This window comes from Lepus europaeus, chromosome 18 (genome assembly GCF_033115175.1).
Source record: "Lepus europaeus isolate LE1 chromosome 18, mLepTim1.pri, whole genome shotgun sequence".
NCBI classification, from domain to species: domain Eukaryota; kingdom Metazoa; phylum Chordata; class Mammalia; order Lagomorpha; family Leporidae; genus Lepus; species Lepus europaeus.
Genome location: NC_084844.1, coordinates 21,462,528 through 21,489,140, shown reverse-complemented (window position 1 = coordinate 21,489,140; position 26,613 = coordinate 21,462,528). Strand labels below are relative to the sequence as shown.

General features: G+C 46.9%; 1 protein-coding gene across 1 annotated transcript; it reads right to left on the bottom strand.

The window, feature by feature from the left end:
- Positions 1–18,380: 18,380 nt before the first annotated feature.
- On the bottom strand, positions 18,381–25,602 carry KRT39 (keratin 39). The gene is made up of 7 exons (XM_062216244.1): positions 25,153–25,602; positions 23,356–23,438; positions 22,545–22,701; positions 21,761–21,922; positions 21,523–21,648; positions 19,997–20,217; positions 18,381–18,639 (listed from the first exon to the last, which is right to left on the bottom strand). Exons 1-7 carry the CDS (start codon positions 25,600–25,602, stop codon positions 18,381–18,383), a joined length of 1,458 nt encoding a protein of 485 aa, XP_062072228.1.
- Positions 25,603–26,613: the final 1,011 nt, after the last annotated feature.

The following is a 26,613-nucleotide window of genomic DNA, read 5'->3' as shown; positions in this document are numbered from 1 at the left end:
GTTTTCCGAGCTCTCCTGTGTGAGTTGAGTGCCCCTTCTAGGAGGACACTGCCTCTTCCGGATCCAGGAGTCTCCCGAGGTGTAGACAGGCGGGCGTCCCTGCCCTGCCCTGGCTGCCGGAAGCTGTGGGTTCCCACTGCCCGGCCCAGCCCTGCTCTTTTACTTGTTCTGCAGGCTTCTGGAAGGCGGGGATCACGTCTCCCATCTGTCTATCCCAGAGCTCTGCCCGCTTGTCGGCGTTTCCTGCATGCCTGTAGGCTCAGTAGGGGTCATTTGCAGAGTCAGCCCGTCACCTCCTGTGCCTCTCAGGAGTGTGGGTTCTGGAGCAGAGAGCGGGAGAAGTCGCCCGCCAAGCTGATCCTCCTCCGATCACCCCTGGAGCCACACCAGGCAGTGCACCGGCTCCACTCTGCCTGCCCCCAGAAGAAACAGACCCTGATCAAGGAAGGTCCTTGGGATTCTCCCCATCATACTGTGCACGGGCTTGGGAACAAAAGTCAGCCATAGCTCAAGGAAGCACGGGGAGCGCTGGGATGGTGAGCCTGCGGCCACGTAGGTCTGCAACGTGAGAAAAAGATGAAGGAGAGGAGGATGGTGTGGTTTCAGTGTGCCCCACCCAGAACGCAGGTGGAAATTCAGTCTCCACTGGGAGGCATTGGGAGGTGGGACCAGGAGGTGTGACCTTGAAGAGGTGATTAGGCCACAAAGGCACAGACAGCCTAGTGGATGGGTTGATCCATGGGTTAGGGGTTATCTGGAGACGGGCCTGTTACATAACCAGTTGGCTGTCTCTGGTATGGCACTGCTTGTCATGTAGTGACCCCAGGACTCTGTGGTCCCCACCAGCAGGAAGATCTGCCCCAGCCGCAGCCCCTTGACCTCGGACTTGCCAGAATTCCAGAACTGTCAGAATCACACTTCTTTTCTTTATATGTCATCCAGTCTCAGCTGTTCTGTTATGGCAGCAGAAAAACCGACCAAGCCCGGGAGCCCTGATGAAGATGGCACCAGCTAGGGAGAGGTGGGGTGGCCAGCAGCATGCTGCGGGGTGGGGATGGGCCTCGTGTTGGTTTTGGCCACGATCACTTCTGGTTCCTGTTCACACAGACTCCGGTCTCACAGGAGAGGGGTTCGGTCCCCCGCAGCCTGTGTGAGGGCCAGGCTTCCTGTGCAGGCCCTCTCACGAGGATCCAGAATGGAACTGATCATTCCCCACTCGTTTCAGGTGAGTTTGAGAGCCAGTGACATTAGCGCCATGAATTTGGGCCACATCTCATTTTGTGTCAGGTGTGGGGTTTTGATTTGTACGAGTGGACCTGCAGCAGGCTGTTTGCTGTAGTGTAGCCAGCACAGGCCGGGGAGAGACTGGTGCAGTCTGGGAGGCAGAAGCAGTCTTCTCAATGCTGTCGTGCAATGATTTTCCTCTTAGCTTCTAAGGTATGGGGTATCCTTGGCTTTCAAAAGAAATAAGGCCTCTTTTGGGTAACAGTGATGCATTTTTATTGTAAACAATTCAATTATACATGAAGCACAAGAAAAAAGTGCTTTTAAAAAGCCTCCCAGGGGGCCGGTGCTGTGGCTCACTTGGTTAATCTTCCGCCTGCAACGCCGGCATCCCATATGCGCGCTGGGTTCTAGTCCCGGCTGCTCCTGTTCCAGTCCAGCTCTCTGCTGTGGCCTGGGATAGCAGCGGAAGATGGCCCAAGTGCTTGGGCCCCTGCACCCACGTGGGAGACCTGGAAAAAGCACCTGGCTCCTGGCTTTGGATTGGCGCAGCTCCAGCCGTTGCGGCCATTTGGAGAGTGAACCAATGGAAGGAAGACCTTTCTCTCTCTCTCTCTCTCTCTCTCTCTCTCTCTCTCACTGTCTCTAAGGTCTACCTGTCAAATAATTTAAAAAAAAAAGCCTCCCAAATTCCATCACACAGGCACAGCCCCTGGTGACATCTGGTGAACATCATTTCAGACGATGAGAAGCTTCTGCTCAGGCAGGCAGGGGCCAGGCAGCTGGGTCAGCCCAGGGGCGTGGGTTTCTACCTCCTGCACACGGAGCTGTGTCTGCTCCCCACCGGCCCTGCTTAGCACCAGCACACTCTGCAGCCCCTGTCTGTGTGCAGCGCCTCCAAGAGGACATCTGGGCTACCCCGGCGCTGGCCTCACTGTCCCCCACCTCTGGCAGCGACTCCTTGGTAGCCTCATGCTGAACCACCAGCAGGTTGGGGGCCTCGGTAGTCACAGCCCCCCAGCGGGAACCAGAGAGCTGCCTGCCTTGGGCTCGAGCTGGACTGTGGTCATTTCCTGGGCCGGCTGTAGCTGGACCGCACTCACTTCCTGCGGCCCTGTCTGCCCACCCTTACGTTCTGTGGAACAGTCAGGCTCTGCCCTCCGCTGGCCCCTGCACCGCCACTGCTGTGTGTGTTTTGGGAGACACATGGATAGCCAGAATGATTTTAGGAAAATGACCCTATGCACCTTATTTTGTCTTAGAATTAAGTTAATTTAAAAAAAGATTTACTTATTTATTTGAAAGTTAGAGTGACAGAGAGCTCTTCCATCTGCTGGTTCTCTCCCCAGATGGCTGCAATGGCTGGGGTCGGGCCAGGCGGAAACCTGGAGCCAGGAGCTTCATCCAGGTCTCTCACGTGGATGACAGGGGCCCAAGTGTTTGGGCCATCTTCCTCTGCTTTCCCAGGCGCATTAGCAAGGAGCTGGATTGGAAGTGGAGCAGCTGGGACTCAAACTGATGCCCATATGGGATACCAGCATTGGCAGGCAGCAACTGAATGCATTGCACCACAATGTTGGCCTTTGGGTTTTTTTGTTTGTTTTTTAACTTTTATTTAGTAGATATAAATTTCCAAAGTACGGTTTATGGATTACAATGGCTCCCCCCCCCCCATAACTTCCCTCCCACCCGCAACCCTCCCCTCTCCCGCTCCCTCTCCCGTTCCATTCACATCAAGATTCATTTTCGATTATCTTTATATACAGAAGATCAATTTAGTATATATTAAGTAAAGATTTCATCAGTTTGCCCCCACACAGAACATAAAGTGCCAAATACTGTTTGAGCACTAGTCATATCATTAATTCACAGTGAACTACACATTAAGGATGGAGATCCTACATGGGGAGTAAGTGCACAGTGACTCCTGTTGTTGACTTAACAAATTGACACTCTTGTTTAAGGTGTCAGCAGTCTCTCCAGGCTCTAGTCATGAGTTGCCAAGGCGATGGAAGCCCCCTGAGCTTGCCAATTCTGATCTTATTTCAACAAGGCCATAGTCAAAGTGGAAGTTCTCTCCTCCCTTCAGAGAAAGGTACCCCCTTCTTTGATTGGCCTTTGTTTTTTTTTTGACAGGCAGAGAGTGGATAGTGAGAGAGAGAGAGAGAGAAAGGTCTTCCTTTTTGCCGTTGGTTCACCCTCCAATGGCTGCTGCGGCTGGCGCACTGCGCTGATCCGAAGCCAGGAGCCAGGTGCTTCTCCTGGTCTCCCATGCGGGAGGGCCCAAGCACTTGGGCCATCCTCCACTGCACTCCCGGGCCATAGCAGAGAGCTGGCCTGGAAGAGGGGCAACTGGGATAGAATCCGGCACCCCAACTGGGACTAGAACTCAGTGTGCCAGCGCCGCAGGCGGAGGATTAGCCTGTTAAGCCACGGCGCCGGCCTGGCCTTTGGTTTTTAAAAATGTTAATTCACAAGTAAGAATCAAAAGTGAATTCACTTTGCTATGTATTTTCTATAGGATTTTAAAGCTTTTATTACATTTTTAAAAATTTGACATTAAAATAGAAGAACATTTTTTCCACAGATACATCAGAGTTATCCATATTGATGAGGTGTGATGTGCCTTTTGTAAAGTGGTCTATCAGTGCCAGTGTCTGTGGAGCCACAGGACAGGAAAGAGCATCCCTGGGTCACGCGTGCAGCTTCCCACTTCCAGTTAGGTGTCTGGCAGGTTGCTGGGCTCCGTTCTTAACCACAGAACTCCAAGGGCGAAGGCTTCCACTGCCTTTTCTTAGGTGTCCACCGCCTAGTCATCCTTTTGGTCAGTGAGCATTTCACCCGCGATATGGTTTTTATGATTTAAAAAAAAAATTCAGTAGCGTTCAAATTGCTCAGAATCAACATGGTTTTCCTTTGCAGGACTTCCCAGCTGAAACATTTGCAGTTTTCACATTTGGTCCATCTTCGTGAAGGACTGAGATGCTGTCGTGAAAAGAGAGTGGGTGTTTTGTGGGAGAGGTTGGACAGTGAGCAGATGAATGGAGTCGTGTGCAGGTGTATCGGGGTCAGAGGCTGGCTGCCTGGGCCTCTTAAAGATAAGCATTCCACCCCGAAATGCTTTACAGGCACCTGTTACGGCGGCGGCACAGTGGCCAGGTGACCCCCGAGTGCGTCTGTGTTCCACGCGGCATTTCAGAACAGAGGAGTAGTACGTCTTCGGGCAAAGTTGCCATGTCCTTGTTCTGTGATTCGGAGGGTTCCAGAAAGAGATGAGACAGCTATAGGAACAAAACCCAGCCTACACAGAGGCAGCAGGCTGACACTGCCAGTGCCGCAGTTTGTTAAACTCAGGCCCTTTGAAAAGAAGCTGTTTTATCATATTTCGGGTTCTCCAGGGTAGAGGGCCAACAGATAGGAGGTCCGAGCTCTATTCAGTATGGTGGTTCAGAATAGGAGGAAGAGGACAGTCAACTGCATGCTATTCCTCCCTCCCTCTCCCTCCCTCCCTCTCCCTCCCTCCCTCCCTCTCCCTCCCTCCCTTCTTCTCTCTCTCTCTCTCTCTCTCTTTCTTTCTTTCAAAGATTTATTTATTTACTTGAGAGGCAGAGTTACAGAGAGAGGGAGAGACAGAAGAAAGGTCTTCCATCTGCTGGTTCACTCCCAAGGTGGCTGCAATGGCTAGAGCTGTGCTGATCTGAAGCCAGGAGCCAGGAACTTCCTCTGCTCTCCCACATGGATGCAGCGGCCCAAGCACTTGGGCCATCTTCTGCTTTCCCAGGCACGTTAGCAGGTAGCTGGATTGGAAGAGGAGCAGCTGGGACTAGAATCAGCACACATATGGGATGCCCATGCCACAGACAAAAGCTTAACCTACTATGCCACAGTACTGGCCCTTGAATGCTGTTTCCAAATAGTATCTGTATATAGGGACTGACAAAGGCACTTCAAAAAGTGAGAGTGGAATTGCAAGTTTATTTTGGTTCCAAATATTTTGAAATCCTTGATTATTATAGGTCTGCAAAAAAATTCACAGAAAATGTATTATAAAAAAGCTATTCATGAATAGATTTTATTTTGCACCAAAATAAACTAACCTTTTAGCTTCACTTTACACAAACTATTTTTTTTAAAGATTTATTATCTGTTTGAAAGGAAGAGTGATTAAGAGGGAGATGGAAAAGAGATGGGGGGTTCCATTCACTGCTTTATTCCCCAAATGACTCCAGTTTTCCCAACTGAAAAAAAAAATCAACACAGTGTTTTAATTTAAGCTGAGGTTTTAATTTGGAATTCAAAATATAGGCTTCAAGAAGTTGGTAAAATTCCTTTTTTACTTATTTGACAGGTAGAGTTAGATGATGAGAGAGACAGAGAAAAAGGTCTTCCTTCTGCTGGTTCACCCCCGAAATGGCCGGTATGACCAGAGCTACGCTGATCCGAAGCCAGGAGCCAGGTGCTTCCTCCTGGTCTCCCATGAGGGTGCAGGGCCCAAACATTTGGGCCATCTTCCACTACCTTCCTGGGCCACAGCAGAGAGCTGGACTGGAAGAGGAGCAACTGGGACTAGAACCCAGAGTGTTGGCGCCACAGGCGGAGGATTAGCCAAGTGAGCCACGGCACCGGCCCATTGGTAAAATCTTTAAAATCGAGTGCAGGTGTTTTTTTCCTTGTATGTTCATATGCTTGCTTTTCATGGTCTTTTCAGAAGAGAATATAAATCGAAGAAGTTAGGATGCTATAATGTAAAATCTCACAGGTTCCTTCCCTCTGCTGGCCTCCGGTTGCCAATTGTTTATTTTCCTGTTTTATAGGAGTATAGAGTTGGACTCTGACATGAGCCGGGTTTGTCATCTGTTTCAGACCCTCCATTTTATAGGCAAAGACACAGTAACCAAAAGGTGCAGTTCCCCTTGCTTGGGTCGTTGGCGAGTTAAGAGCAGGTCCAGGGCTTCCACTGTCACTGCACTGCTGATCTCCTCGCCTCCCCCTCCACCCCATCCCCCCATCTTGTTTTTCTAAAGCCTGGAGATAATGTTTTAGGTTCACTAAAATTTTTGCAGTTCTGAGTTGTTGACTACATACTTGTTCATTTACATGTGCCCAGCTGTGCTTAAAATGTTTCCATTGCTGTCTCTCCTACCCTCAAACTACACAGTTAGACTCTAATTCCATTTTTGGAGAAAGTCCATAGCCACAAATAATTGTAATTAAAATCTCATTTAGTTCGTTCCATTATTGATTGTATCAGGAGTCTGCCGTGGCTCTGGGAATAGAGAGCTCATGAGACACAATTCCTGCTTCTGAGGACCCTTCAGTTTCTGGATCCAAGCGGTGTGTGTGTGTGTGTGTGTGTGTGCGTGTGTGCACTAATTCAGTGTACTGCCAGATAGCCCAGCATGTTGTGTGCAGATCTGCCCTGCGGTGCTGAGGAACGGCTACCAGTCTCTGCCTGTTTCTACTTAGACTTCAGAATCGCCAGCTCTCAAGGAGACACGGCCGTTTAGCATCATCGTCTTCCTCTTGCTGTCGAGGTCTTGCCACCTTGGTTGCAATGAAGTCGTCTTCATTTGAAGTTGTTATTCATTTTTTTAAAAGATTTATTTATTTAGTTATTTGAAAGGCAGAGTTAACAGAGAGGCAGAGACACAGAGAGAGAGAGGTCTTCTATCTGCTGGTTCACTCCCCAGTTGGCTGCAATGGCTGGATCTGTGCCGATCCAGAGCCAGGAGCCAGGAGCTTCCTCCAGGAGCGTCCTCCCATGTGGGTGCAGGGGCCCAAGGACTTGGGCCATCTTCCACTGCTTTCCCAGGTCGTAGCAGAGAGCTGGATGGGAAGTGGAGCAGTGGGATGCCGGCACTGCAGGCTGTGGCCTCACCTGCTTTGCCACGGCTCTGGCCCCCATGATTGTTATTCAGCACCTCGGTGTGAGCCCAGGGAGAATGCGTCGGCCTATCCCACAATACTGAGAGCTGAACCTCACTTATCACTTTTACCTTCAAGACAGGAGGCCCTCTGCCTCCTCCCTCCTTCCAGCTTCCTTTACCTGCTGACCCCAGACCCTCCGGAGAAGGCGCCATCCAGGTTGCCCAGTTGCTGAGCCAGCGTCTGCTGCCTCAGGCACATCAGCAGGAAGCTGGTTTGGAAACGGAGCAGCTGGGATTCGAACTGGCACTCTGATACAGGATGTGGGGCCCCATGCAGCAGCTTGCCCTGCTGCACCACAACGCCTGCCCCATTATTATTATTTTTTTTTTTTCAGAAAATGATCTGGTGAAATATGTAGGAATATCACATTAGTAGCACAACATCAACTACTTTCCTGTCACTGAAAAGAAGATGTTACAATGAGGTTCAATTTATTATTGATTTTTTATGGCATTCATGATGTGTCGTGCTGTGGTCAGCTACCTGATAGGGTTATATAACAAAATACAGTTTATGATGTTGTCTTCAATTGTATATTTTGGTGCCTATCCTAATTGGGATTCTTTTGGGCATGAAGTAATCACGTTTTGCTAAGGTATCCTTTTGTTCAAGGCTCTCAACTTGTTTTATGGACAGGTAACCACTACAATGGATTCTTTTTTTTTTTTTTTCTTTTTAAATAGATGAAAGTATTTGAAGCACTGAGAGGAGAAAGGCTTGCCTAAGTTTGTCCTGTGAGTCAGCGGCCAGGGAGCCGTGGAGACTGGGCCCTGTGTAGCCACAGGCCGGCTCTGCTGGCGTCGCTGTTTCCAGTGTCTTTGTACTGTTCCTTCTCACTGTCCTCCTCTGTATCTGAGAACGCCGTTCTCATTACTGATTTTACTGCTTCTAATTTGCTATGCACCGCTCGACTGTCAGTTTCTTCTCTCCTGTCTTTTGGTTAGGAGTGCTTGCTATACAGAGCTCTCTTCTCCCAGCTTGAAAGATTTGTTTTTTCCTCTTTGTAAAAGTCATCTTGGTGATGACCTTTTCTGTGTCTGTCGCAGTTCAAGCTGGTGGAAGGAATGGGGACCTGGGGGTGAAGGTCCTGCTCGGCTGTTAATCCACCTGCCAGTCTTAGCCTCTCGGATCCCAGTATTCTTATCACAAAAATGAGACCATCAATAGTTTTCGCCATAATTTACAGTTGTTGTGGGTTAATGTACATAGGTGAACTTTGTAATTTGTGTATAATATACATACATTATATGATGCATGTAATGTACATCTGTTTGCAGTGCATACCCTTGGGCCATATAAACTGCAGGCAGCGAACACTCATAATCCATGTGATCTGCAAGTAGTGCACACGACGAGCTCTGCAATTGCATGCATGAGTTGCAGTCTGTAGACTGCTGTGTGAGAATGAGGTCAGAGGGTGATGATGGCTGTGAACACCCCCAGTCTTTCCCACAGGGACAGAGCCCACGGGTCTGGACAAGGGGGAGGCCTAGGAAGTGGGTGGAAGTCACGAGGGTCGGATGAAAAAGCCCTGCCTGAAAGGTGTACGTACTCTGTCTCCAGGTGAGTTCGGAGAGAAGCCCTGATGGCAGGAGTTTATGTTTTGTAGACACACTCCCCGTCAAGGTCCGTCTGCATTTACACTGGTCGCTGTGGTTAGCAGGCTGGGGTGCAAATCCTGCCTCTGCCTTCCGCTCCCCAGCCTCGCAGTCCTCAGCTTTCACAGCTGTGAGCCCTGAGAGGGGGAGTCGAAGCGGGTCACCTGAGCTTTACACACTGAAGTACACAGTGCAACCGCACTTAAGATGCATTGTGTGTGTGTGTGTGTGTGTATGTGTGGGTGGGTGGGAATGCTCCGTTTGAGTCAGGCTTATATTTCTCTGTGTTCTGGCTTTGGATGCCATTTTCTGGGAAGAAAATATATATTTGGTAATGTGCTCTAAAGTTATAGACTTTGTTTTAGTATCTCTGGTGTCTTTGAAATTCTCACTTTTCTGTGAAAGTCACATTCTAAATGCAGCATACCATGCATTTGTTTTTGGTATATTTTATTCTTGTTATGTTATCTGTTGGGCACCATTTCCCTCTGCGGCAGTTACCAGAACATTCTGTGTGTCACATTATGTTGTAGTGGTTGGGGCTTAAGGCCAGGCAGGGCACAGAGAGCTGGGCTCAGACTTCTCTGGGAGGGCCTCACTTGGCCTTGTTTCTCGCGAGCAGGCGCGAGCCATCCTCGCGTGCCTTTGGCTGGACCTCACTCCCATTCTTTCCCTCCCCCTTGTCTGTCTTGCCTGTTCTATCGTGGATACGGCTTTTTCTTCCTGTCTCCATTTGTTCTCTCCTTCTTCCTCCCAGAATTACAGGAGAGGCTGGGGCGAGGGTGAAAGTGGCTGGAGGAGCAGAACCGTTCCAGTGAGTTGTCCTGCTTTGCACGCTGAGCTGGGTCCTAACAAGTCAGTTAAAGGATGCATTCTCACAAAGTACGCATCGGTCAAAAAGAAAAAAGAAAAGGAAGAGGCAGCTTTGCATGATGGCCAAGGCGTCAGGTCTGGAGCGCCCCAGCCTGAGTTTGAGTCCTGGCTGTGCACAGGGTGACTCTGGCAAGGTGTGACATTTGTGCAGAGGACACCTAATTCTGTGGGGCACTGCAAGCACTCAGTCAGGGCTGACTGTTGTTCCTGCTGCTGTAGAAAGAGGACCCCAGAAGGGTGTGCAGCATGTGTGCGTTTTCAAGCCGTTAGCTAAGGGACAGCCTGCAGCCTACACTGTCCATGCAGCAGTTGTGGCCCTGAGGCTCAAGGTCCGGCGGGGAACTTGAGTGGTCTGTGGATTAGACACGTGTGACTGCATTGCTGTGGACATCAGTCTCCAGTCCATGTCCTGGTATTTTACAGAGACGATACATTGTCTGTCTCTGTCTCTGGCTTTGGCTCTCCTTTGGTTCATTGTTAGTAGGCAGGATAATGGTCCTCTAAAGATGTCCAAGCCCTAATGCCTACAACTTGTGAACGGCTATGTTACCCGTGAAGGGAAATGAAAGTTGCGGATAGAATTAAAGTTGCTCAGAAGGCCTCAAAGTGGGGGAGATGATGCTAGTAGGCATCAGGTAGGCCCAGTGTAACCGCGAGTGTCTTCAACAGTAGAGAGGGAGGTGGAAGAGTAGAGGGTGTTGGAGAAGGAGACGTGATGGAGGCCGAGAGATGAGATCGTCGATTTTGAAGGTGGACGGGGAGCACAAGCTGAGGACTGTGGGCAGCCCCTGGAAGCTGGCCAGGGCAAGGGCACAGAAGGAGCACAGCCCCGGCCACCTGGGGCTTCGGCCCTGCCGCAGGCTTCTGAAGCAGCAACTGTGGGGTGGCACCTTTGTGTCATTTTCAGCCACCATGCTGATGGTAGTTTGTTACAGCAACAGTAGGAAATCAGCTTCATGTGTGAGTGTGTGGCTGAGTTGTGTGCATGAGTGTATGTATGGGGGTGTGTGTGTGTCTGTGTGTGTGTTTTGCACAGAATAGGGACTCTAGTGGCTGACTTTGCTCAAGATTAAATTAAGCTAGATGTTTTCCATGTCAGTAATAAGAAAATTCTCAATACACATATTTAGTAGGCATCTTTAAGTATAACAGCAGAGATGTTTATCGTGACTGTAGTTCAAAAACCCTCACTTAGCCAATTTATAGATGATTTTTATTATTTGAAAGTTTTGATTTTGATTTATCTGATATACCTCGCAGAATTTTGGGGATTTCAGTCACATTTAATTAAACATTTCCCAAGTAGTTTTTACTGAAAAGGGTAAGATCACATAGACTCAAGGCTGTGCCCAGAGGCCTGGGCCACGTGGCTGGGACAGGCTTGAGCGTGTGGCTTTCACTGAGACCTCAGGCCTTGCTCCTCGCCTCAGCCTCTGTCCATGGCTCGTGAACTCCTCCACGGCCCTTCCTTCCTGACAGAGCTCCCCAGACCACGGATTTCTTCATCACTGATTGCTGTGTACAACACAGGCTCGTATCATTGGCACGAAGAGAAGCTGCCACACCTGGGACACCTCCATCAAATGCCCTTCCGCTGAGCCAGGCCCCTAACTGGGACGCTGGGCCTTGGCCGGCAGTCTACGCCCACTGGGCCTTCTGTCCTGCGTGGGTGAGCTCCACACGCCCTCTTGACTCTCTTCACTCTGGGGCTGCAAGCACACACCTGTTTTGTGCTTTTCCCCCTCCTTCTTCCAGTGTGTTCCCTGTATTCACAGAGCATCTTCTGTCTAAACCTAACATATTTGCTTTCACTTCTGATCACCACCCCTACCCTCAACAATTTTTGGCCTTTCTTAAAAGGGATCCTGGGCTGAGGTGGAGTTTGAATATTCCATCCCATCACCCTTGTGCCCTGTCCATCTTGGGATAGATGGAAATCAGAAGGTCCCCTGTGGCTTTAGCAACCTGCAGATGCCAATGAAGCTACAACTTATCCTTTGGAAAGTGGCTGTCTTGCAGCCATTGCTTCAACTCTGTGCTTATTGGCCAGCTTCTTCCTATTGGCTGCCAAAGACCATGAAGACTGATGTAGGAACATCCTTTCCCACTGAGTTCCACAGCATTCTGGAAAATAAAAGGGTTGGACCTGCAGGTGGTTTTTACCTTGGGCCATTGTATGACTCAGCTTTCTATTAAAAAGAAAAGTTCCATCCTCAGCCTTGTGCTTTTATTAGTTACCAGCATGACTGTCATTGTCAGTTAGCTCAAACAAATTAATTCATTTGCTCTAGTATGATTGTTTTGCCAGTTGAATGTAAGCTTCCCAAAGCAGCATAATGAAATCTTACAAACAGCATTCCTGGGTGCCAGGCATGCTTTTAGAGCTTGACATGCACTAATTAACGTCATCATTTCAACCCTATGAAGTAGGTGCTATTATTAGCCCCGTTTTACAGATGTGGAAGAAGAGATAGAGAGATTAAGTAACTTTGCCAAGATCCCTCAGCAGGTAGCTGGGCTGGGACTTAGACCCTGCTGGTCTATATCTGGTTGTGAATCAGTACATAATTCTGTGTCTTGACCAGAGAAGGCCAGTGTTCTTTTCTAGCTTTTTCTAATGCCTAAAGAGGGGTCACTTGTTCTGAACTAGCGAGAAGCCCCATCTTGGGCTGAATTTCTCTTACCCTGTGTAGATGGTTGTAGAGGACTCCCTATCCCCCTCCGTATGGAGGAGTCATAAGGTTTTGTCTGGGCAACGAGCACTTATCGGTGGGAGATAAGTGTTTTTGGCTCATTTTTCACTGATCCACGGGAAAAAATAACCATGTCTGCCTCCTTCAGTGCTCAGGAGACACCCCTGCCCCCACCTCCATCCCGCCAACCTGCCGACATCGCCTCTGTGGCTGTAGAGAGAAGTCTCTCTGGGAAAGCAAATAAAGCTACAACAGACCATTGAAGAGGACTCTGGATGGAGCTAGAGGGTGACAATTCAGAACTGGGTCTGGGCTCTCTCTAGGTCTTCTGGGTCAGTACAGGGGCCTCCCCGAGGGTCACAGACACCAAGTGGGTGGGTATGGCCTTCTCTGGGATGACTCTCGGGCACCTGCTGGCCCCCATGTGCCCCCCCATAAGGAGCTGTGATATCAGAAATTTTTGTTCCTGGCTTAGAAGAAGACTCTTTTCATTTATTTAGTTTTTTAGAGAAACAAAGATAAGGGAGCCCGAAACCTACTTTCTTCTAGATAATAGTAAGAGAACCTATTGCCTGAGATGTTTTCTCCAGGTGCTATCTGTATGGTCGTCTTGATTATTATGTTGTTCTAGTCAAGAGGACAGAGAGTGAGAATGAGAGGGCATTTGGAAATTTTGCTATTGTGGGAGCTTTTTTGTGTGTGATGTTCAGAAACATTGGAATATGAAATCTTATGTTCATGGGAGTGGTGACTTATAGCTTAAATGTGTCACCTAAGAAAATCCTCCAATTATGATCACCTAAAAGTGTAATTCCAACTAGAATAAACCTTTTCAGTGCTGCCAAATAGGGCTGTTCCTGTTTGAACTGCGTGCGTGGGCTGTTCCCACGAAGCTTGTGAGTCATGCGTGAGCACCTTGGCCAGGTGATTCCAGCCAAATAGCCAGGGCCTCCATTTCCTGTGAAAGGCATGTGCTGGCGTGTTGAAACCGCGTGTGCTTCTGGGCTTGCTTGCACTGAGGCCAACCCACGGCCCCGTGCCTAGGATGCTGAGTGCCTCAGCCTAGAAATTCTCCCCAACACGTGTGTGTGTGTATGTGTGTGTGTATGTATGTATGTGTTGTGTGTGTGTGTGTGTGTGTGCCCTTCCCTTTTCTCCTGAACTTTGATCTCTTTCTCTATCCCTGTCATTTAGAGGAAGTGTTTGCTTTCACAACACCTTTTATTATCAAAACTTTGATATTAAATTAAAATGGACAGGTTTCAGATTAACCTACTTAATGCAGTGCCATTCATTGCTGTGTATGGTGAGATATTTTCTTCATCATGATAAATGAAGGTTATGAATTCATAATAATAACATATAGTAGTTGGCTTCTAAGGAACATAAAGATATCACTAATATCATCTCATTGCCATTGAAAGACACAGTGCTGGAGGACATTATTTCTGGAATTTTCTTTTAGTTGCAGAATGAGAAGTCAGGGCATAGTAAGGTAGTGTCAGAACTTAATAAGAGAGACTAAAGATGTTTGATCAGAATGTTTCATTGTGGGTGCTCAGAGTCCAAGCACAGAGAAGCCGAGAAATGGTGCTAAGAACTGGAACCCATGACCACTGTCTTGTGGTCCAATATTGTCTCCATTAGACCACGCTCCACTGCTGGCCACTGCACAGGTGGTGGGGAACGGGAAGCCGAAGAAATGGCTGTGCTGTCTCATGGAGCAGGGCTCATGGCCCTTTCCCTCTGGGCCCCAGCTGCTCTATCTCTGATGTGAAAAAGGCGTCACTTTTCCCGTTCTAAGACTGCTCTAGCCTGTGCCTTTCTGGATGAAGGAAGTCATCAGTGCTAATGGTGCAAGGCCTCCTGGGATGGCTTCTCTCTAGGAGCGGTGACAAGCAACTGGAGAAGGGTGCTTTGAAGAGTTGAAAAACTACCTGTCACTTGTGGTTTATTTCCATTCTTGGAGACTGATCCTATGATGTGTCAGGTCCTATTTTGACCTCCCTAAGGAAACCAGAGTACTTAAAATTCACTGTCATTGTTGTGTGGGGTTGAGTGAATCACTTAACTTCTTTGTCTAGCTGTTTCCTGCTCTTTTGCTCCATGGTGTCATTGTGAGGGTTGAACGAATTACTAACACTAAGTTGATTATTGTTGACTGGCTCCATTTTTATAAACAAATGGAGGTGTACACGGAGAGGAGGCGTTATCTGTAAGCATGGTAATCTGTCAAGCCACTGTCAGAGTCTAGAAGAAAAGCTTAAAAAGCCATCACAGAGTTCAGATCTTAGAGCCAAAAAGTGTTTGTCAATTACAAAGCAGTGGCTCTGAACTCAACGCACGCACACACACACACACACACGTCAGCTGGAACTTCGGTTAGAATTTTCACAGATCCTTACCTGGAAATGCTCATGCAGCAGTCTGCGTGAGCGCCCAGGAGTCTGAATTTTGTAGGCTGGTAGCTTCTGGATCCCACCAGAGAAACTGCGGGGGGGTCACCACTCACCCCACCACTCACCCCGCCACTCACCAAACCCTCCCAGCAGTCTGCTCTGAGCAGCAGCTGCTGCTGGGGATGTAAAGATGGAGGTGGTGGGAGGCAGCTAAGGGCTGAGAGGGAAGTGTGGTTGCCGCTGTGTGTGGGAGAGTTTAAACCACTGAGGTCGTAAGCAGAGAAGGAAAAAGAAATCTAGGGTGGGGGGGGGGGCTGGAAATCTATCTAAAACATCTCCCTGTGGGCCTGCAAAGTGAAAAGAGAGGTAGGATTTCATCTCAGCTCCAGAAACTATGTGTGCGTCTGGTTCATGGATGTCTTTGAAGCTGCACTAAAATTATGCTTGTATTGAATTTTCCCTTCCTTTGAGCCCCATTTCTACAGTGGCTGTTGACCTGTGCTCAGCTATGTTTAAAATGAAACAAAACACGACGACAACAACAACAACAAAACCCCTTTAACTCCCCCCTGTGGCTGTACAGGATACTTTAACTTCCTAGTAAAACTCCAGACTTTTATGGCCTTTCAAAGGTTTCATCATATGTATCCAAGGCCCAGAAGATGGTTTTAGGTTCTCTTTTTACAAAGAAAATATGCGAGAAAATTGATAAACCTTGAATGGCCAAATCCCCTCTTGACCGTGCCATTCCTAATAACTCATTTTTCACCACAGAAGGCCTGGGGGGTACTTTACTCAGATTGGGAGAAGGCATCCTGTTTCTGGGGTGAACTGACATGGCATTGCTGCCTCTGCTCAAGGCTGGCCTGAGGCCAGTGAGCCTCTGGCGTCTGAAGCTCAGAGTGGACTGAGCATCTCTCCCCAGCTGGTTTCCCAGTTAGCACTGGGGGTTACATATCAGGGTCTATCTGGGCCCACCACTGAGCCAGCCAGAGAGGAAGAAGGTATGGGTGGGATGTGTGGTTTCCAGTTTAGGGAAGAAGCATTCTCTCTGTGTAGCACCTTATAGTGTACAAGACTTCCCCCTTTGCTATTGCATTTAATCTTTCCAGTGGCAGTCGAGAGGCCTCTGTGGTGTTATGCCTATTTTGCTTCAGGTCACACACCCAGGCTGGATTCAGATTCCATCTCAAGGTTTCTGAATCCAAGTTCCATGCTCTTTCCACATTTCCAACCTGCAGTGCAGCTACTATGCAGTTAAAGATTGACCAGAGTTGCCGTGCCCATTCAGATGAGAGGCAAATTATTGATAGAACATTCCAGGAGTTCTGCATCCCACTTGCTTACCGTAAGTCACTCCCTGTCTGGAGGAAGTAAATTGCTAGGCTGTGGGTTAAACAATGTGTGTGTCTTTGATGTGGGCTCTGGCATCAACTGAAACCTGACACATAGTCTTGAGAGTTCAAAACTGTTTTATTGAGGAGAATTGTGAGCTTGATCATGGGAGATCTTGTTTCCTTTTTTACACCAAAAGCTAAACATTATTAAAACCCTCAGATCATAACTAGATAGCTACATTTCATGGTGAAAAAATTTTAAATGAGATAATAATGACAAAATTAGGTCTAGGGCTGTTGCTAAAAGCAAAGCTTATTCAAGTATAGAATTACATTTCTGTAAGACTTTTCAGTATACAAAATAGGATGTCATAAGCAATTTCATTTATCTTAAAAACCCCTTGAAGTAGGCATGATCCTCATTGAACAAAGAAATGAAGTTTGATGAAGGTTCAAGGTTGTGCCCCAGGTCACAATGAGAATGTGGCAGGCTTAAGACCTGAGGTCTTTTGTTTCCATATTGTGGGCTTTTTTTGGTAAGATTTTATTTATTTGAGAGGTACAGTTACATACAGAGAGAGAGAGAGGGACAGATGGAGAGAAAGATCTTCCACCTGCTGGTTCATTCCCAAAATGGCTGCAATGGCCAGAACTGGGCCAATCTGGAGATAGGAGCTAGGAGTCTCTTCTGGGTCTCCCATATGGGTGCAGGGGCCCAAACACATGGGGCATCTTCCACTGCTTTCCCAGGCCACAGCAGAGAGCTGGACTGGAAGAGGAGCAGCTGGGACTAGAACGGACACCCTTATGGGATGCTGGCAATGCAGGTGGAAGCTTAACCTACTGTGCCACAGTGCCGACCCCCAGCATTGTGGGGTTGATTTGGAATTGTTCATTAAAGATTCTAGAAATGTCTAATAATTTTTGGGGAATGATGTACTCTGTGACAGCCCTGTAAGAAGTTATGGCTGGTTGGACATACATGATGCCTTTTCACTTTGGAACTGCCTAGAACTGGTGAGCAGAAATGATTCCTTCTTGCTTTGCTGTGAAGTTTCTGGATACTAAGTATGTGTGTGACTCATGGACAGAATGAAGCATGGACTGAAGCTGTTTTTCCATTGTCGCCATCATGGGGAGGAAGCAGGCAGGGGTTGTTATGTCCTCAGAGTCCCAGCTACAGGTCCCTTGTCAAATAGTCAGACCAAGCTCCATTCCCTAAAGAATAGGAAGAGAAATAGCAAACATTTAATTCAAGGACTCATGCTGTTTCTTCAGAATGCTCTAGGTGTGCTGCCCACAGCTATTACTAATTCTTTTTGTTTTAAAGATTTATTTATTTATTGAAAGGCAGAGTTTCAAAGAGTAGGGGAGAGCAGGGAGACAGAAATTGATAGATCTTCCATCTGCTGGTTCACTTCCCAAATGACTGTAATAGCTGGGGCTGGGCCAGGCCGAAGCCAGTAGCCTAGAACTCCATCTGGGTCTCTTATGTGGATGGCAGGGTTCTAAATACTTGGACCATCTTCTGCTGCTTTCCCAGACACATTAGCAGGGAACTGGATTGGAAGTGGGCCAGCTGGGACTTGAAGTGGTGCCCATATGGGCTGCAGGCATCGTAAGTGGTATCTTAACCTGTTGAGCCACAATACTGGCCCCTAGTCCTGTTTCTTAAAAAAATAGCCTAATGGCTTGTACAGTTCTGAAGGATGTGGACAGCTTTAAAAACAGGTTGGGGAAGGTAAAGTATTTTAGGATAGTTAAAGAGCAGTTGAGCCAATAGTGTGGATTAGGTTCAAACTTGTGCCCATCTGCTCAAAGTAACTAAGTATTAAAGATTTCATTCTCTCTTTGTATTGTTCCTGCACAGGCTTCTTTCCATATCTAAAGAGGGAGTTCAGAAGAGAAGGTTGTAGCTTTTCACCTTCAAGTACCAATGGCCACAAACAGTCCTAGAGCTAGTCTGACTGGCTCTAAGGAGGACGAGAAGTAAACAGGGCCCGAGTACACAAAGGAGAAACCTGCCTGTCAATCACCCGTGGAGTGGCGCCATGTGGTCTGCCTTCCTTAGCGCCTATAAATCGTTTCCCGTCCCTTTGCTAAATGCGGTATAGCCGTCCAGAGAAATGTGCTTTATCATCACGTTGGGAGCAGCAACTTAGGGAAGGAGCGGAATGAAGCATACTCTGTCTAGCAATTGGGAGGGGACCAGCTGTAGTAGCAAAAACTAAGTACCTGCAGGGACTGGGGAGTTCTTAAACCTTTCTGGCAGGAGCATGCATTGGCCTGTGTCTCAGGAAAGCAGGCCATTGTTATCACCTTGGGACGTTAGACTTTGGCCAGTCTGGTGATGTAGCAAGGCTGCACGTGCTCATGAGAGGAAATGATCTTCCCGTCCTGGATCTCCTGTGTGATGGTGCATATTTTAACCAGGAGCCGGGACAGGGGTGCGCAGGCACTGTAGGCCTTCCGGATCCCCTGGGGGACCGAGGAGGTGCAGGCTGGGGCCGGGCATCCCAGGGCTCTGGCTTTACAGGAAGTACGCGTGGGAGATTCACATTCGGTGGCACATGGGTTCCAGGGAAGCCTGTGGAGACAAGCAGAATTCTACCTGTGACTGAGGGAGGGCAGTGGTGATGATGGAGAAAAATGGCACTGGCTAATGTTTCAACCCTTGGCATTCAAAAGGAGTGCTTCCAAAAGCTCGTTCATTCACCTTGTGCTGTGTTCAGTGTGATCAAAAGAATCAGACAGGCTCTACAGAAAACAGCATCCTAGGTGTAAGAGTGGGTAAGCTTCCACAGGAGTCCATGCCCTAAGAATACCACCCCAGCAGTGAAAGCCTGGGACAGGACCTGACTCTGTCACTTAGTGCTGGGTGCCTTCAGATAAGCCAGGTTTTCATCTGCAGAATGGATAAAATGGGAACTCCATTCTTGGGATCAACTGTCATAAAGAACAGGTTGAAGGAATGGAAACTAAAGAGAGATTTTTCTTATCGGGGAATGTTTTTCTTATCGATAAGGAAATGGTTCCTTATTGAGGAGCCCATGTAAGCAGCGTCCCCAGTGTGTCATCAGGAAGCCTGAGTGTCTTCTGGATGTCAGCGCGGAGGTCTTAGAGGACTGCAGTAGGCAGCAGTTAACAGAGAACACTTTTGGTGACACGGGACACTTTCTGTGATGACCCGAGGCACTTGGGTGTATCATTGCTCTTTAAGGTCATGGCGCTGGTTAGCATTGTGCTAGTGTGATAAGCATATGCTAATTAAGGGGATGCTGTGAACAGAGTTCACCAATTATCTTTTGGGAGGGGCGGGTAGTGCAGGTAGGTCTCCTTTGCAAGTGGAACCAAGTCTGGTCTGAGGTTGGGTTGAGTTACTTCAAGTAGCTCATATTTCAGGTGAGTTCCTATGGGTGGGTTTAATGTCTATTCACTTAAGAAAGTAACTTTCACTAAAGAAAAAAGTTACTGAAACACACAGGTGTACGTGCTGCTCTTGGCATCAAGGACTAGTGGCTGCCCAGTTAGGGATTTCAGCCCCAGCACACTGTTCTTCGGAGACAGCAGGGTTGTCCTGTTCAGTCTCCTGCAGGTTAGATGCTGCACTGGGGGTGGAGCTGGGGGAATTTGTGACAGTCACCAGGAATGTCCCTCTTTGGGGAAACCATTTTTTTCTTCTAATAACATCTAAAACTCTAAGAAGCTAAATACCATGTAAGGGATTCACTTGATAGATTGGCTCTTTAGAACCACTTAGTTCTGCTAACACCTCGACTTTGGACTAGGTCACAGTTGTCAGTGTCTAAAGGTCACTGTTGCCTGTGTGGAAGCAGCTCCCCATTCCTGGCCAGATCTAAGTGCTTGTCCCCTGCTGCCCATGGCAGGACACACATGTGTGCCTTGGAGCATCTTTCTCGTGCAAGTGGCTTTAATTTACATACTCGCAGTCTGAGCTCTCCAGAAGGCTGCGGTATGTGGCGATCTCGCCCTCCAGCCGGGACTTGACATCCAGCAGAATCTCGTATTCTTGGTTCTGTCCTTCCAGGGCACTCCGGATCTCTGCCAGCTGAGCCTCCAGGTTGTCGATCAGACTCTGAATCTGGGTCAGCAGGGCTGTGTAGCGGGCCTCCGTCTCAGTCAGCATGCATTCCTGGGAATCCCGCTACCACGGAGGAAGAGAGTAGGGTTGTAATAGTCACTTCTTTAGCCCAGGTCATTGCTTCAATTATTTTAAACAATGGTTTTGTGATGGTACTTACGGATCTCCAAGCCCTTATATTACCTCCTAGCCAAATAAATTAAAAAAACAAAATTACCAATTATGCTAGAGTTTGCTTTCCTTTATCTCCTCTGTTTTCTTTTTTTTGGCCCCTCTTTTTTATTTTTCTTCCTCAATCTTGACCGACTGATAATCTTCTACCACATTCTCCTACTTAGGAGAGGCAAAAAAATATTTCAAGCTATTGTACATCTAGAGGTTAAAAATGTATCACAATAGCACTTCATTCAGTGAGTGTTTAGATTTTAAAAACAAAGTGAGTGACATTTAACCATACACATTGCCCTCACTAGATCAGTTCCTTTAGATGTAAAATACGAGTGTTGACATTGATGGGTGAAGTTACTTCCTACTCTATCATTTTGTAAGACTGTGGATTAAGGTGGGATTTTAGGTGCTAATAGCCTGTTATTTGCATGATTATCCCAATTTCAGAAAACTGAAGTTCAAGAGATTGACTGAGTTTCTGACACATGATAAACCAGCTTGAGGCAGTGTTCTGAGCACCCTTCCTACCAGAGCGTGCACGTAATTCCCTACTTCCGAGAGGGAGTACAAAGAGGCAGGTAGGATACTGGCTTTGGAATCTGAATTGTGGCTCTGAGTCATTTCTCTTGATATTTTGGACAAGTTACGTAAAGCCTCAGGATTTCAGCGTCTCCATCTACAAAACAGATGAGAGGAAATTTGCCTTGGATTTGGCTTGGAAAACCCACCTTAGCTCTCAGAGCCTCATCTGTATCCTCATCTCGCAGCATCAGTTGTCAAGTGGTTTAATAACTGCCACCTCCCTTATAAGACTATTTTGTAAACCTAGTATGATAACTTAGGAACTAAAAAGCTCTCCTAGTGTTTCCCAAGATGTACTCCACACAGATCATTACCATGAGATGCTCTAAAAAGGGGGATTCACAGTCAAATAAGTTCTGGAATGCTGAAGACCACTCAGCCCGTCTTTGGAGACTCCTGGTGGATTTTGGCTTTTTGTAGACTTTCAGGAAGGCACCCTGCTTAACCTTTGTTCCATTCAGCATCTCCCAGACTTATTTGACCACAAATACTGTCCATAGATTCTTTAACAAGCAGAAGAACTGTTCTGAGGGATACAGTTTGGGAAACATTGCACACACAGGTGTCAGAGGCTGTTGCCATCCTTGCTGTGCTAGACTTGGTCAGCTTGCTGGGTACCATTCGGTGCTGAGCCTGCAGTTCAACTTCCAGAGCATTCCTGGTACGTCTCAATTCTATGATCTCCTTCTGACAGCATTGCTGCTGTTGAGAGCTGGTCACCACTTCTTGATTCAGCTCCTCCATCTGAAACACAGTCAAAGACCATGGATATTATGCAAGAACACACGACTTTGGGTTAAGGGTCTCTGGAAATGCAACGTCAGCCTGGTGTTTTTGATTTTTCTGCTCTCCCCACCTGCGCATTGAACCATTGTTCCACATCTTTACGGTTTGTTTCCATGATGGACTCATACTGACATCTCATTTCTTGTAGAACCCGGTTTAGGTCAACAGAAGGGGCAGCAGTCACTTCAATGTTGAGTCTGTCCCCAAGCTGGCTCTGTAAGGAATTAACCTCCTGTAGAATGAAAAAAATTTACTCAGTGAATAGATGACCCCCTTGCATTCTTGTTTCAGTCTAACAGCAATAATTTAGCTTAATTGTGTCTTGAATACAGCCTACAATAAAGGAATACATGATTTATAGTTGTTATTGAGATGCTATAAAATGACTTCAGTCTACTTCATGTCTGACTGTATGTTCAAATATGTGCAATTTTAAAAGGAGTTGACCAGCAAGATCAAAGTTCCAAAGAATTTAGATCATTTCTAGGGATGAACAATGGGAGAAGCAGCATAGATGTGGAATTTATGAGACAACGTAATCTCTATGATGCCAATATTGTGCCAATATTGACCTGCACCAAAGGGAGCCGACAGAAGTTCATGCAAGGACGCCTACAAAGAGATGAAAGACCTGTGGGGATAGGAAAATGGGGTTACTTTCTTCTCAAGGGAAAGACGGGGAATCCATGAAGGTGTGTCTTACCCAGATGTTGTGTTATAGCCAATGGATTTGAAATATGTTAAGCCAGTGGTCAGTGTTAACAGGATGGTGTCTAGCCATAGTACCCCCCTTTTAGGTAAAATTCAAGGGAACTTATGCAGTTGCCAGACGACTCTCCTGGTCTTTCTCTAACCTCTTCATGGCTGCTTTTGAGGCAGAAGAGCTCCTCCTTCAGAGACTGGACTCGTGCCTCCAGGTCAGCCTTGGCCAGGGTCAGTGCATTCAGGATCTGTCGTAGGCTGTTGGCATCGGCCTCCACAGGCTGGCGCAGGGACACCTCCGCCTCATACCTTTAAAAACCAGGTGTGAAAAGAAAGATACTAAAAAGTAGATGATGCAACTCAAGCCAAGTAAAATGTCCTCCTGCCTTTTTTTTTTTTCAGCCTCTCAATGAGTGGATTTCTATTGAGGTTTTTATCCCTTCAGAGGGGAAAACATTTGATAAACAGCATGACTTGCCTTGCCTATTGTGCCGAAGTTCCTTTGCCAGAGCAATGCTACATTGCTATTCTTTGAGATGAGGGAATTTATCCTCCCTCCCCTGCCTCACAGGCACTACAGTGTGAGAAGAGCACCAGACCAGGGCTCTGAAAGCTTGGGTCTGGGCTTTTGTTCTGTGCTATACTGACTGTATGCCTTTGGGAAAGTAAGGTAAACGTATTAAACCAGCTTTCTCACCTTAAAGGGGATAAAAACATAATATCCCTACCTATTTTACTGAGTTATTGTGCAGGTAATTGGATGGGTTCATATGTTAGAAACCATAGGTACCTTGTACCTGTGAGTGTTTACTAATCTTAGTCATTGAAGTTGAAGGTCTTCTCTGGGGTAGGGTCAACATGTGGGGGCAGAAGGGTTAGTACATCTGGGGATTATCTTATTGGGAGTGTTGAGTCCGATTCAGGGTAGGTTCTGTCATCGGGGGCAGTGCTGAGCAGGCTTACTTGGCTCTCAAGTCATCTGCAGCCAGTTTGGTGTTGTCAATTTGTGAGACCAGTCTGGAATTCTCAGCCTTGGTGCACAAGATCTAGAATTAAGAAATTGTACACACAAATAAGACCAACACCGGGATCTCCTTCTGTAAGAACCGAGGGGCTGGTGTGTGTTCAGTTAACAGGGCAAGGCCAGTTAGAGTTTTCATAAATCTTTTTAGCTATGCTCTGGAAGACTTAGAAAGTCTTGTTATTGTCCTACATGATTAGCAAAACATTACTTAAATAAAAACCTTAGTATACAAATACAGACCCTTCCTAAATTAGCATAGCATACCGTGATCCTCTTGAATGGACCTCTTTTCACTAATAAGAGGGGTCTTCAAAAAGTTCATGGAAAATATGCATTATGAGAAAACCAGGCATGGATTTCAAAATATTTTTGCAGCAAAATAAATGTATTTTTTATTTCATTTTTCCATGAGCCTTTTGAAGTTTGCTTGTATTTTCCCAGAGCCTAGAACAATGTCCGGCACATTGTTGTTGATTCTCTATAAATATTTGTTGAACAAATAAAACTGGATAAATACAGGTATGTAGCAGCAATACATCATTCCGAATAGGAAACTTGGGTTTGATAGAAACAAATTATTAAACAATTTAGAGTTGGTAAAATGAGCACAAGAGGAGAAGAGAGTGGTGAGAGTTGCAAAGTAGATGAAAAACTAAACTGTTTAGGAACTTGTTATAACAAAATTCATTTTTTCCAGATCCCTGTTTTAGTATTTTTATTAAAGAAATGGTAGCAATTGGCTATTAATGTTTTGGTTCTGAGTTCTTTATAATGGTAGAGAGTATCTCTGAAAAAAAAAGAAAAACTGTAGAACTCAGAATGCTGCCTCAAGATGATGAGGCTTTCTTATTAAAGAAAAATTTGGGGGGAGGCAGGCATTTGTCCTAGCAGTTAAGATGCTTGCATACCATGCTGGAGAGCCTGGGTTTCCATCCCGGTTCTGGCTCCTGACTCCAGCTCCCTGCTGATCCAGACCCTGGGAGGCTGCAGGAAATGGCTCAAGGCGTTGTGTCCCTGCTCCCGATGTGGGATACCCAGATTGATTTCCTGGTTCCCATCTTCGGCCACAGCCAAGAGCCATTACAGGCATTTAGAGGGTGAACCAGTGGATGGTAGATCTCTCTCTCTCTCTCTTCCCATCACCCCACTTCCTTCCTTCCTCCCTCCCTCCCTCTCTTTCTTCTTTCCTTTCTTCCTTCTATTTCTCTCTGCCTCTCAAAAAAATATTTCAGCATAAAAGGACCTAGAAATATTACAGTTTAGCAAATAGCCATTGCTTGGATACCATCAATTCACAGTGCTTCTCAGGTCTTGTAGAGTCTTGGATTTAAAGGTGTGTAGAAGGGCCCGTGCCCGAATCATCATGGGCGGCACTCTAACTGCACCACTGTGGCTCCTCTGTGACCCTCTGAAGGTCTGCTTAGGGCTCCCTCACTTTCCAGCACCTGAGGTGCTAGCGTCTCGGAAGAAGAAGCTCAGAGGGACTTTGTAGAGAGAGTACAGCAAATGTGCGCTGAATTTGCTTAAGTGTTGAAGACAGTGCAAAAGGATCTTTCATATATTTGACAGTGTAGGAAATTATCTACTCCTGATAGAATAAGTTTAGTACCCTTGCTTAAGGCAAGAGTTTCAGATTTACTATTAGCAGCTCATCTGTTCATAAAAATTTGTAAAATTAAAAAAAATAAAGCTAGACTCTGTATGTATGGTGAGCATAACAGGTGTTAAAACCTTACCTTCTGCTGGAGCTCCTCAATGGTAGAGTAGTAGGACAGGTAATCGGGACACAAGACAGGGAGCTCTCTGCTGCACTCTTCCTGGATTTTCCCCTCCAGCTGGGCATTCTCTTGTTCCAGCACTCGCACCTTTTCCAGGTAGTTAGCTAGGCGGTCGTTCAGGATTTGCATGGTCTCTTTCTCATGGCTGTTGATGCCTTCGCCACAGCAGCCCCAGTCATCCAGAGAAGGACAGGCACTAAAGTTATTTACTAGGTAGATGGGTCTGCGACAAAAGCAAGGAGTGGGCTGGCAACCCAGGACCTGGACAGTTCTCAGAACGCGGCAGCTGTTGGCCTTCAGACCACCACGATGGCAGGTGTTGCTGGAATTGATAACGTTTGTAGTCCTAGAGCAGTTTTGGCATGAGGTTGAAGAGGAGGTAGTTGTTGCACAGCCCTTGGTATCCATAGTGTGTGCCCAGCGTCAGTCTGTCTCCGAGTCTGTGGTCATCAGCCCAGGCAACCTCCACCGAGTATAAATTCCACGCCTGTCGCGTTGGTCCTCTGTGAAGTGCTTATATAGCCTCTCCTCCGGGGGTGGGGGTGGGGTCACAACAGATGGGATGTTTTCCTTTCTAAGGTTTATATCAAATCCTGTAGGAACATCTCATTAGTCTGCTTTTTACTTGCCTGAGAAGAGTTACTTGTCTCATAAAAATACGCGTTTAAGGAGGTTACTAAGTCATTACCCATCCCAAATACTACTTCTCATTGGACCCAGAGCTTCACAGATGTCTTCAAAAGGAACTGTGTCACCATCCTAACAGCAGCCATTACTAAGCGGGTGTGAGCACATTAAGTTCATTAAATCCTTGTTGACCTCTCCACCTGGCCTGCAGCTTGGCCAGGAAGGAGTCTGTCCTTTTCCTTTCCTTCCTAGGAAAGAGAAACTGCTAACATCTAATAATTATCGGTGGATTTAGAAATCAGTGTCTGATTTTCTATTGCCCAACTGATTTTCCCATTTTCACTGTTAGGACCTTGTGAGCATGGATGAAAATGTTAGTCTTAAATGAGACGCTCTTAATTGCTAGATTCATGCGTTAGCTTCTAGGCAGGGTTTGATAGTTAACAAGAAATCTCTTGGGAAAGAGGCTGGTTACCTTTTGGTTTTCAAGGCTCATATTTGGTCACTTGTTTAGTGCTCAGTTTTTGTTTTTGGTATGACACTAGCTAAAATTGTGTCACGTGTTGGTTTATATTTGATGTTTAAATGTGATTTGTTGAAAGGTACGAGTGTTCTTTCGGAGGAGCGTGTACTCCTCATTTTCTTGAGAAAGTTACTTGTTCTTGGTGTTCAATGGAAGTCCTCGGAGTAATGTTCTCGCCTTCTCCAGCTTCCAGAGACTGTTCATATCCTTGGCTCACGGCTCCCTGCCATCTTCAAAGCCACAAAGAGCGGCTCGAGCCTCTCACACAT